The sequence below is a fragment of the Cuculus canorus genome, chromosome 19, assembly GCF_017976375.1.
Source record: "Cuculus canorus isolate bCucCan1 chromosome 19, bCucCan1.pri, whole genome shotgun sequence".
Classification (NCBI taxonomy): domain Eukaryota; kingdom Metazoa; phylum Chordata; class Aves; order Cuculiformes; family Cuculidae; genus Cuculus; species Cuculus canorus.
Window position 1 is genome coordinate 6,295,762 of NC_071419.1, and position 12,218 is coordinate 6,307,979.

Here is a 12,218-nt window from a genome sequence, read left to right on the forward strand (position 1 = left end):
CCTACATCAATGATATCAGTGCCTGTACTCACTGTGTAAGGGTGTCTCTCATCCTGAAAATAAGTGAGCAGGTGGAGGACACAGCGCAGAATACAGATCCTCTCTTCATAGTAATAATCAGCAAGCTGTGAAAATACAGTGTGATGTCAATTTGCTACAGGGTCCAGCTCCCATACGCTCTCCCGAGCACTGCCAAGGCCTTCATCACGAGAATACACAAGGCTCAAACATTACTACGGATGGAGTTCCAATTAAGCAGTTAAGTTCTCAAAAAAACCCACCTTAATTAACTTTGCAGAACCCAATAATACGTGCCTATGGGCACATGTCTATAATTACATTGGTAAGTGAGAAAATTAGAAAAGGCAAAAAGACAGAGATGATCTCTCATTCCTCATCCTTATTATCCTGTCAGCTATGAGCATCCGTCTCCATTTCAGAGCTGTCACTTCAGACAATCACATGCAAACCTATAAGCTTTGGGAAACACACCTGCTCACCTAAATTCCCTGACATTAAGCCTAAAATTTCTTTCTGTAGCAACTATTAACACTGTTCAAATCTTCATGTACATCCCCCTATTTCAGAAACAGGCCTTTTAGAATCCGAGAAGGAATACTTCAATAAATTCCACAACTCCAAGATTTTCTTAATCCATAGAAATAAAGCTGAGATCTTTTGAACTGCAGATATAAATGGAATTGACTAACCTTCAGCATCAGAGCCTGACTCTGTCTTTCATCCTGAAGAACTGTCTGTAAGCAAAACACAACAAAACAAAGAATTACATGCTGCAGAAATATCTTCTGACAAAATACAGTCTCATCAAAGAGAGACTGAAACAAAAGAATTTGTTTTTACACTTCTGTTGGAAAGACAGATCCCAAAAGTACAAAGTACAACCACTCATTTTTAACCACAGAGTTGTTCTTCGTCTCCACTCACTCCCCTTCACAAGTGTGTAGCTTTCCTGTGCTTCTGCAACAGAGCTCCCACAGAGGGATTCAAGCAGAAAGAGGTACTAGAAAGTCACAACTGGATATCTGCTAGCACTTTGCATTTTCACTTGAGTAGTGTAGGCAAGAGAAGAAAAGCTACAAAGCCATTTTCAAACCAGAACTCAGACTCGCACGTGACCATAAGCATCAACAAGCCACTGGTATTAAGGAAAGAGGTAGAGCAAACAGAACACAAATGGGAGCTACAGACCTTCAGGGAGTCCCTTGTTCCTCTGTAATCCTCTTGAAGATATAACTGTAACAACTGTACACTCTGCTCTTCATCCAAGCCCTGAAAAAGAGAGACATGCTCTGAAATGAATAAAAGGAAACTGAATTCATTAAAAATGAAGATTCTCTCTAAACACTCAGGCAGCTCTTCTCTGCCAAAATAGTAACTTCCAAGATGTGCCAAAAGAAACTTTTTTGCATCAAGCAGATGCTCCCTTTAGTCAGCACTTCTGTTTAATGCAAAATACATCAGCTTTGATGCCACTAAGATGCCACTCCAGTTTAGCTGGAGTATAACAGTGATTATAAAAAACATACTGCCATCGAGTCACCAAATTCCAGCTTCCAGACTGAAGGAACATAACCTTGCCGGCACACTGACAGTATTTTCAAATACAGCAACTATTTAAGGGACATCAGTTCATAGCTGAGCAGTTTCAAATGTCTTGAAAGAGCCCAAGAACAACCAAAAGCAGGATGGGGTGTTAGCCAGGACTACTGAGGCACCTCAAGATTACTGATCACTTCAAAATTTTCACCTACAGCCCCAACACGTACTTCTAACACCCTTCTTTTGAATTGAAAGGAATCCAAGTTTACCTCTTGCAACATCAAGAAGCTTACTTAACCAAATCCCAGTAACAATGCATTCCAATCGCAGAGATAAAAACTATAACCAGAACAACATCTTCACTCACCAAAAACTTGCTGACCCTCAGACCCAGCTCTTTCAGGGGAGCAGCGACATCTTTATCAGCTTTTATTTTTTCTGCAGAGTCCGTGCTAAAGACAAAAGAAATTTTAGTCGTGAAAAATCCCAAGGAATGAACTAGAGGGGCTTAATCTCAAAGTTGTCAGTTTTATCACTTTAATTTGGACACAGTTTAGTGGGCACAGTGGGGTTGGGCTGAGGGTTGGACTGGACAATCTTAGAGATCTTAGAGATCTTTTCCAACCTTAATGATTCTATGATTTTCCTTTTCCTCCACAGCCTATCAATGTTTCATACAGCAATAATTATAATCTTCCCTCCAGACAAAATTGACCATCGCTCACAATCATTGCTACAATAAACACAGGCTATATTCATTCCACCTTTTCTAATCAGGGAATTTGGATATCTTTCTGGGGTGACTGAGCATCAAGAGGAGTCACTTCTCCACAGGCTGCACACTTTCATAAGATTGCTGCAGCTCTGCAGGATAAAGAGCTACCAAACGTTCGTAACGACAGCAGAAACTGCTGTTACTTCTTTCCAGTTTGTTTTTCATGCCCAAAAACGCTATGTGTTTAAGTACTTTCTGTTACTATTCCTCTTCTGAAATCTCAAATTATGCGAGAGAGTACAAATCTATTTTTAAGTAATCAGAAATATTTTGCATGTTCCTCTACTCATTAAATGAGGCCTCATTTTAGAGATTAATATAAAAAATCAGAAAATCACTATACCTTGGTGGTTTATAGTATGAAAGTCCCTCTAAAAACCTCTGCCAATGCTTGTTCAGTTCTGCTGCGATCTGTGCCTAAAAAAGAATGGAACGCTACTGAACAGATTCCGCACTGTACATTGCCTAGTACCAGATTTGTTAAATTTAAGCTAAGTAAAGAAATTCCACCACCACAAAGAGACAAGGACAACACAAGACGAGCATCTATGATTCCGACTGATTCAAGGTGCGTATTGCACAAGAAGGCTTGTTGTCTTGCCTAATCACAGGAAGGGAGAGGAAATAGGAGGCAACGGACTAGGTTCAGAAACATTTGGATTTCCAACCTCTGGGCAAATTCTTGAAAGCACGGGCTCCGTCCCAGAAAATACGGAAGCAGGCTGTACCACTCATGAATACCCCAGGCCAGCCAGTCTAGGAAGCAGCACTTGTGTCCGCTCCAGAAAGGGAACCACCTTTTCACACACACCCTTCCAGGCAGTTCATGAGGCAGCTACAAACAAGGAGTGGAAGAATGAACAAGTAGCAGAGACAGAGGAACAAAAATCGCACTGAGGAAGAGGGAAAAGCAGCAAAACGTCTCACTAATATTCAAACAGATGTACGAACGATACATTTCACCATGGAATCCATTCAGTGATGAGTAAACCTGCTCCGGAAGACATGGACTTACTGGTTCTCTTAAAGCTGATCTGCCCAGGAGAATCGTCCACAATTCTCTGCTGCTCCTGCATAGGAAGGGACAAGGTAGAAAGTATTTTAATGATGAACACTGTTGCTTACATCTTTTCAAACCTGCAATTAACTCAGATCACACTGCAATACAAGAAAACTAATTTAAGGAACATCAGTTTTCAGCTGACCGGTTTCAGATGTCCTGAAAGAACTCGGGAAATACCCAAAGAGGGTGACAACCGATACACTTGCAGCTCACAGCAAAGAAGCATCACCTTCAGGTCATTTTCTTAGCTCAAAGTGATTTTGCTAAGTGGATGTCTGAGGTTGGGGAAAAAATACTAATAAAAATACAGAATATTTTACTCAGTTACATTCAATGCTCTCCTCCAAATAGAATTCTTTCGTAACAGTTTCATCCTTTGCTCTCAGTGGAACATAAAGCTGGGTGAAGTGAAAAACTGCAATACCTTTACATAAAGCAGAATGATTTGCCACAAATCTTCAGAACATCTACCCTTGGCTTCTTATTTCTCCCCCAAAACTCCATAGAAAAGTCAGTCTGCGCTATAAGGTATCACAGACCAAACCCTGACCCTGCCATACACATCCAAGAAAAGTGAGTCTCCCTACCGCAGCTCAGAAAAAGGATGTTTGCAAAACCAGTATTTTGGGAGCTCAGACAAATGCTGATTTGATAGCAATGTAATGCAAATGAGGAGTTAAACACCACAGCTCCCCACGCAAAGACTGTCTACAAGAACACTCATTGACTTATTTTTAGCACAGCTTCATCAAAATAACTCCCTATGGCAGCAAAACTCATCTGCAACTTCTGACACGTGGTGCCACTTAACAGAATGATAACGTCTATTATTTCCGTACACCTACCAATGCAATTTTCACCGGCTAATTCCTCCCTCACTTCAGCTTGTTTGGCCACCCACTATGGGTGCAACCTCTCCAGCCCACACAGAGCACTGGAACAGCCACAGAATTTTACCACGAAAAGAACAGAACTCTGCAGTTCCATTCTTCAGCCCAGCAGAGCCACACCACCTACTTTTCATTCCCTCCTGACCTCTTCCGTGAATAAAACAGACCAGGATTTGCTGCCAACTCATTAACTAGACTCCACAAGAGCCAAGGAAGGCAAGCTCTCTTTACAGGATCACATGTAACAGTGGTGTTCTTGTCCCCGTTAGGGCTTACACACATTAATTTAATAAAAATTAGACACGGAAGAACGCTCTAGAGTCTAAAAATGTTACAATAATATCAAAAAGTGTGCTGAGGACAAACGAAGGCACCGATCTGAAGCGATGGCTGAGCCTGGGAGTCACCAAACCGCTTCCCTGCCTCATCTTTCGTGACTCCGTTGTGACTTTCACCCTCTCAGAAGGACTCGGGGAGCCCCGCCAGGCACCCCCTAAACTGAGACCTCGCCAAGCCGCCGCTCGCACACAGCCCCGCGTCCCTTTTCACAGCACGGCAGGACGAAAAGAACGCGAAAACCGCTACGAAATCCCCCGCCAACACCCGAACTCCGTCGCTCGGGGGCGCCCTGGGCGAGGGGCGGGGCCAGACCGGAGCGGGCCGCGCTGCCGTTAACGTCCCTGCTCCGCTCGGCGCGGGGCGCCTCACTGCCCTCCCCCTCTCCCCCGCTCACCACGGAGGGGACCCCGCGGCGAAGGACGAGGCCGCCCCCTCCGACCCCGTTCCCCGCCCCGCAGCGGCCGCCGCGGCCCCGCACCTCGCGCTCAGCCCGCCCGGCGCCATCTTGGCGCCCCTCTATCACGTGACACCTGCCGCGTGGCCCCGCCCCTTCCCCGCGGCGGGATCACGTGGCTGAGGCAGCCGCTCCGCCCCCCCGCCCCCTCTCACGTGACCACGGCCACGCGGCCCCAGCCCCTTCCCCGCAGCGCGGTCACGTGATTGGGCAGCCGCCCCGCCCCCGCACAGCTCGACGCCATTTTGGTGTCCCCTCGCTCACGTGACACAGAGGCAAGGGGCGGTCACGTGGTTGGAGCACCCCTTTGGCCCCGCCCACCGCGGCTGTCTAGGTCATGTGACAGGCGGCGGTGCCAAGATGGCGGCGTCCTGGCAGGTGGGTGAGCGCCGCATTCCCGGAATGGGAGGCGGGACACAGGGATCACGCCAGCGGAGCCTCCGAGCGCTCCCAGCGGCTGCTGCGGCCCCTGCGCCACCGCAGCGCCCCTGTAGGCACGGGCTGCCGCAGCTAAGGGCGAAAGGAGACGAGGGGGGCACGGAGGGTCAGAGCCAAGGGGGGGCTCCTGCAGGGCTAAGGAAGGCCTCAACGCCGCAGTGGAGGGAGGGAAGAGAGGCAAGAGGCCGGTGCTGCAGCGAGGCAAGGGCTGCGGGGCGTTTGGGAACGCGTCAGGGGGAAGCCTCCCCACCCAGAGCAGCCGGGATGGGGATCACAAAATAGGCAGAAAACGGAGAGCGGTGGGTCCCGGCCAGTGTATGAGGAGAAAGGAGGAGCGCTGAGGAGCTTCGCCTTCCCGGGAAGAGGGTGCAGAGGACAGAATTGCAGCTGGCAAGGGAAAATGAATTAATTCAGCAGTGAAATCCGTGGTGTTGCCGATTCGCAGGTCAGCAGCTTTCGAAATTCCTGTCCGATAGCCCAGCGGGCACGCTGCCAGCTGGGGGAAGTCATCTTTGCGTGCTGTTATTACTGCAAGAGCTGGGTCACAACCATAAAGTTGCCAGACAGAGCGTGAGCTCGTGTTAATCTTTGACAAGTGAGCAGTATTGGCCCTGCCTCTCCTCAGATAAACCTTGAGTTTCCCCCTCCCCAGTGCCCAGAAAGATTACATTTGGCCTGACCTGCCTGTATAGTAACAATAAAAGCAATCAAGATGTTTGGCAATTGTATATTTCAAGATAAAAAAATAAAGATGCCGTAACAATCTATTAATCATTAAGTTTCCAATACAAAGTCATAAATAGCAAAACTTTCCAGACCCACACTGGAAGGGAGTTCGAGAGTACGCACTTTAGTAGTTACCAGTCATATCGAGACCAAAGTCTTGATCAGCTCTAAGCTCGTGACACCTCTCAGTACCTGATGAAAACCCAAAACAGAACTCTGCATAAACTTCTAGCCTTCTGTGAGTGAGCTTATGCAGATATCAGGAGCAAAATTTAATATGAGGTTACTGCTAAGATATAACATCAAATTATGGATAAAGAGAAATAAAACAATAGACGCTGGTGAGGATTGCACAGCATTTGAACACCCACAAAACTCCAAAGAAGGCAAGATGTGATTTAACCTAATAGAATTGTTATGTGTGTTGCTGATTAGCTCAACTGTTTATCTTACAGTCCTGAAGTTTAAAGGAACATTTAGTTTGCAATGAGCTGTCATTGGCTGTGAGCCTTGATTCGGAGACATTGAAGTGCTGTAAACAGAGTAAGCGTCAGTAAGACACGGAAGTGAGTGAATATCGAAAACAATGACAGCTTTAGCTCATGATCAAGAAGGTCTTACTAGGTTTGCTCAAAGAATTCGAGGAAAACTGTGCACACCAGAGGTTAAACAAATCTCTTATGAAAAATGGATTTTTGGGCTGAGGATTGCTAATATTTGTCTGGTGTCATTAATGACTGACTAGCATTAAAATATTTCACTTATTTATGCAGATCTAAAGTCTCTGTGAAACGGCAGTGCAGGGGTTATTGCTGTGAAAATAGCAATCAAGATAGGTGCCAGGGTCTGTGCCATGGATCCAAGAGAAATGAAGCTGGTACCTTTCTTTAAAAACAAGGAAGACTAAATCAGGCTCCATTTACTCACAGGTGAAGCTGTGTAACGGTTAAAGCATACAGCTACAACACAGCCTGGAGTTAAACAGAATATTGCCAATACGTCAAGATGGACTAGAAGTGTCTTTTAGAATCAATATCTCTGTAACAAACATGACCCAGCAGTGCTGTGGAAGCAAAATAAATTAAGCAGCTTAATACTAAGGCTGTGCTGAACATCCTCTCATGGCCACAGGCAAGATGAGGTCTGTTCGTTTCATTTTTCTGTGCTCAGATCTCCAACTTTGCTTATCTTGACAGTTTTGGTAATAGAGCAAAAGTAGATAAAGGATGACATTTGATGATTTTTAATGATTGTGATGTTTTCTTTCCTTTTTATATTGTAAATACCACTCAGCATTGTAAAACATCCGCTGCAGTTGTGGAAGTATTTGGTACATTCAGACACCAGTAACGGAAGGAGAGAGAGAGGTATCTGGGGGGGTTGCACAGCCATGGGAAGATAAATATTTAATTAAAGGAGGAGCACTGTGTAAAAATACAGTGAAAACCACATACAAAATTAGGTTCTAAGGTTACCTTTAAACTTTTAAACTGATTGCATTGCAAATTCATGCCATCACAGTGAAGCCTTCGGGGAATATTTGTGGCTTGTTTGCTTCACATTTCAGTTCAAAGCTGCTGCAACAGAAATATTGAAAACTGCATCTGAACACCCCAGTATTCGGTGGGTCATTTCTGTCACTGCAAGCTCACTGCTCTGATTCTCAGAGCCGGGTGTCAATTTTGGCTGATCTATTACCTCACTGGTTTTATTTCTTTTATTCACCTGTGTATCAACATTTAACAATTGGCACAGAGCTGTCAGTTTAAATTGAGCTGAAGGATGAAACAGCTGCGTGAAAGCTTTAGCTTTTCTACTAGTTGCTTTAATTATTTGCTCTTTCTTTTTTTCTAAATAGGAATTGCAGTAGCATGAAGGAGGATTCTTCCTAATGGACAACTATTGAGCACATTGGGACTCCTGAGAAAGACTCTGAAAGCTTGAGCCGCATTGGACTGGAATCATGTTAAACAAGCCAGTGCTGGCAGAGTCCCTGATTGTGTTCCTCATCGTTCTCTGCGTGCACGCAGTAGTGTGGGACCGGTATTCCTGGTGTGCCGTCGCTCTCACCATCCAGGCTTTTTATGTCCAATTCAAATGGGACCGTCTGCTCCAGCAGGGTGGGGCTGTATTCCAGTTCCGTACAGCAGCCAACAGCGGCCTCCTGCCAGCTAGCATGGTCATCCCCTTGCTGGGGATAGTGATGAAGGAGAGGTGCAGGTCTGCTGGCATCGTGTACTTCGAACGTTTTGGCATAATTGTAGCTTCCACCGGCATGCTGGTTGCTCTCTTTTTATCTGTAATAGCAGTTGGCATCACAAAACCTGTGCCAACCAACACTTGCATACTTACCGGTATTGCTGGCAGTGTCATTATCTATACCATGAAGCACTCCTTGACTGTTTCAGAAGTGATAGAGGTCCTAGAGGTGCTGCTAATTTTTGTCTACCTCAGTATGGTCTTGCTGTACTTGTTACCTCGATGTTTTACTCCCGGAGAAGCATTGCTTGTTCTCGGAGGCATCAGTTTTGTTCTCAATCAGCTCATTAAACGCTCACTAAATGTAGTTGAGGGCAGGGGTGATCCCATAGACTTTTTCCTTCTGGTGGCAGTTGTTGGAGTTGTTCTTCTTGGGCTTTTTTTCACTGTGCTCTTCATTTTCATGGACTCGGGTACGTGGATCTCCTCCCTGTTTTTCCACATGATGACAGCAGTGCTAGGCTTAGGGGTCATCATGCCTTGGCTGTACCGGCTGATCCAGAGGAACCCTTTGTTCTGGCTACTCCAGTTTCTGTTTCAGACACAGACAAGAGTTTACCTTCTTGTATACTGGACCTTTTTGGCTGCTTCAGCATGTGGCGTAGTTTTCTACCAGAATGCTAAGAGATCATCCGAATCTAAAAAACACCAGGCCTCGACTATAACTAGGAAATATTTCCATTTCATTGTTGTAGCTACTTACGTTCCCGGACTAATCTATGACCGCCAGCTTCTCTACGTTGCTGCAGTACTGTGTCTGGCAGCCTTTATCTTCTTAGAGTATGTTCGGTACTTCAGGATCAAACCATTTGGCCAAACCCTTAGGCATTTGCTGTCTCTCTTCTTGGATGAAAGAGACAGTGGACCTCTAATCTTGACTCATATTTATCTTCTTCTTGGCATGTCCCTTCCAGTATGGTTATTCCCCAGATCTTGTGCTCCAAAAGGGACCTTGTCTGGGGCAGGAGCACTGGTTCCCTACTCCGGGGTGCTGGCGGTAGGGGTAGGAGACACCATCGCCTCTGTTTTTGGCAGCACAATGGGGGAAATCAAGTGGCCGGGAACAAAGAAGACCGTTGAAGGGACAATGACAGCTATTTTTGCTCAGATCATAGCTGTGGCGCTTATTCTAATCTTTGACAGCAGTGTCAACCTGAACTCCAGCTATGCCTGGATTCTGGCATCTGTGAGTTTGGTTTCTCTTTTGGAAGCTTACACTACCCAAATCGATAATCTGCTCTTGCCTCTCTACCTCCAGATAATGTTTATGGCATAAAAGCACTGCCTGGAACAGAGGTTTCTCCCTTTCTAGAGAAAAGTGGTAATAGAATATGCATCGTAACGAGAGCTCAAAGCTGATCTAAACACTACGTTTGGTACAGCACATAAAATTGTTAAAAACAGAAATGAAAAAGACCCATTTAAAATAAAGAGTGGTTTGGTCTTGTTTTTTCACCCTGTTAAAACAGCGTGAGGTGCTTTGTTTTCACGGGAACACAAACGTGACCAATAAAAATAGCATTGCTGTTTAACAATCCAATTTAAGTTTCTTCTGGGTGCCTAGAGGAAAAGGAGGTAAGTCAATCAGAGAAGAATAAAGAAATAAATAAGCAAACAAACGAACAAACCTCTCGGATGATGCTGCGCCTCTGTATGGTAACACAGCCAAAACATGTTTTGTTGTCCTGAGTCTTGTCTTGCTGAATATGTGAATCCTTTGTTTCTGTAGGAGCATTTAAAGCATGTTTTATAGTGAGGGTGCAACAGCAAGTACGACTGTCCAAGTATATCCATCACCAAGAATCAAGCTGATGCACGGGGACATGAAAACAGTTCAGACTCAGCTGCCGTAGCTGAGTTTATCCAGGGCGGGTTGGGGAGATCTGAGAATGTCAGAGCCCGTTTATTCCAAACAGAACTAACACGGGGGTTGCAGTTCTAGCCCTGAATTTTTGTGGAACAAGAAGAAGGTTAATCTTTTTCAAGATTTTAAACTTTGGAATAATAATATAGAGGGAAAAGCTAAGCGAGGTCACAAAAACTAATTACACATTAATCACAAAAGCAGAGAATCTGTTAAAGTCAATAAACTTTTCTAATACTAAAACGGTTTCTGACGTTTTGCATTTCTTCAGCTACATGTTTAATCAAAGAATTTATAAAAATGCTTCTATCAGCAAATCAAGTAAGTGATTTAATTCTGTCCATTTAGTTAAAATGATAACTCCCATTTTGTGGCAAAGAAATCCCATCTGACTTTTACTTATTAAGCACTTCTGTATTGACAATCTCTTCTTGACGATGCCAAGCATCCACTAGAACACCACACACGAGCCTGTGTAACTCTCTGCCTCTTCCCTTCCCCTGGGAATTGTCCAAGCAGAAGAGTTGCATTCCAGGATTCTTGTCTGCGGAGTGAAGTTAACTTTGGATACTTCTTAGATTGACTTTTGGGAACAGTTTTGTGCCGGCCCACAATCCCTTATAGAACCACTGCCCTGCTTAGACTGTGTTATAACTGAGAATACGACAAGGGCTGGAGTGAAACCAGTGCTCCGGGCCAGCAGGCTGAGCCAGAACCCAAGATTGCCTTTGTCCCTGCAACAAGCCAGGACTCAACCAGCCGCGAGACAGCGTTGCCTAATTTGTACCCCAGCCAGGGCCGGGCTCCTGGGATTTGGTACTGCTTTTCCTGACAATGTCAAACCTGTTTGGATTTGGGTTTGGTTAATAATGCAATAAGTTGGCAGATACTTTTTGTAGGGAACCAAAAATCATAACTCCGCTAGATTTCCTTCACATTTAACAGGAAATCCTGCCAATCCAATCCAGCTTCTTGCTTTTATTTATGCACTTGCACTTGGTGGTGGTGTGCATTGCAGAAGAGAGGGCTGCGGATCACCAGAGGACAAACTACCGCTCCTCGGCAGAAAGGTGCTGTTCTAAATTATTAACTCTTCTGACGGAAAGATATGGAAAAAGCTTTAGCTGCTCCCGTCACGAGTCACAGTCTTCTACTCTGGCATGAAATAGTACTAGAGTTAAAAGTCATTTTCCCTCCACCCCACTCAGCTTCCAAAGCAACCATACAAAAGGTAGGGGAGGGCAGCAGCTGCACCTGCAGAGACTTTGAACTCAAGGTTCATGCTCTTGCCATTGCCCGGCTTCCTAATTCCTGCTACAGCCCCGGGTTCAGTCCTCTGTGACGAAATCTGTGCTGTGCTGAACCTGCCCTGCACCGCCCAGCAAGCCCAGAGGGCTGAAAGGAAACCTCTTACCATAAAGAAACCAAGTTTGACTATTTTGTTTCAAACAAACACCAGAGATGGGCAAAATACTTTTGAAGCAATGAGTCAATACTTTTCTTGTTCAGCCTTTTCCTGATTCAGCCTTTTATGGGGCTCCCTCTGCCAGGACTCGAAGAAGTCTTAAGGGGACTATGGTGTAACTCATGCATCGATGAGCCTCTCTCACACCTCGGGGTTGTCCTTGCAGCAGTGCCAGTGAGATTACTCCTACGCAGCTTCTGTTCAGCTCAGGACACAGGCTTGAGCTCGCCTCGCATCTAACTTACATTTCTTAACATTCTTTAGGTTTCATCTCGCTCTGAGTTGGTTTGGTTGGGGTTTTGGTGCTGGTAGCTCTTCTTGTGCACACTGAGGGTTCGAACCAACTTTACACCAGTCCCATCCATTGGGAAAAGGTCCCACCATG

The 12,218-nt window shown here is 45.3% G+C and overlaps 2 protein-coding genes across 3 annotated transcripts in view; one reads left to right on the forward strand and one right to left on the reverse strand.

Annotated features, from left to right (window-relative positions):
* Window positions 1–5,181, reverse strand: part of NUP188 (nucleoporin 188) — a 28,911-nt gene extending 23,730 nt beyond the window's left edge. Inside the window, exons 1-7 of the mRNA XM_054084416.1 lie at window positions 5,106–5,181; window positions 3,351–3,405; window positions 2,679–2,752; window positions 1,928–2,012; window positions 1,210–1,290; window positions 711–755; window positions 33–125 (exon numbers count right to left, since the gene is read on the reverse strand). Coding sequence (XP_053940391.1) covers window positions 33–125; window positions 711–755; window positions 1,210–1,290; window positions 1,928–2,012; window positions 2,679–2,752; window positions 3,351–3,405; window positions 5,106–5,131 — 459 coding nt within the window. The 5' untranslated portion in view covers window positions 5,132–5,181. The remainder of the gene's footprint in view (window positions 1–32; window positions 126–710; window positions 756–1,209; window positions 1,291–1,927; window positions 2,013–2,678; window positions 2,753–3,350; window positions 3,406–5,105) is intronic.
* Window positions 5,182–5,335: 154 nt separating this feature from the next.
* On the forward strand, window positions 5,336–10,118 carry DOLK (dolichol kinase). Of its 2 annotated transcripts, none has more exons than XM_009569456.2 (2): window positions 5,336–5,459; window positions 8,104–10,118. In XM_009569456.2, the coding sequence occupies exon 2, from the start codon at window positions 8,209–8,211 to the stop codon at window positions 9,778–9,780; it is 1,572 nt and encodes a 523-aa protein (XP_009567751.1). In that variant the 5' UTR covers window positions 5,336–5,459; window positions 8,104–8,208; the 3' UTR covers window positions 9,781–10,118. The 2 variants fall into 2 exon arrangements, with proteins under 2 accessions (XP_009567751.1, XP_053940317.1); XM_054084342.1 differs by lacking the exon at window positions 5,336–5,459 and adding an exon at window positions 6,237–7,386.
* The last annotated feature ends 2,100 nt before the right edge of the window (window positions 10,119–12,218 follow it).

Coding starts and splice junctions, on each gene's coding strand:
- DOLK (XM_009569456.2), top strand. CDS start 8,209: ATGTTAAACAAGCCAGTGCTGGCAGAGTCCCTGATTGTGTTCCTCATC.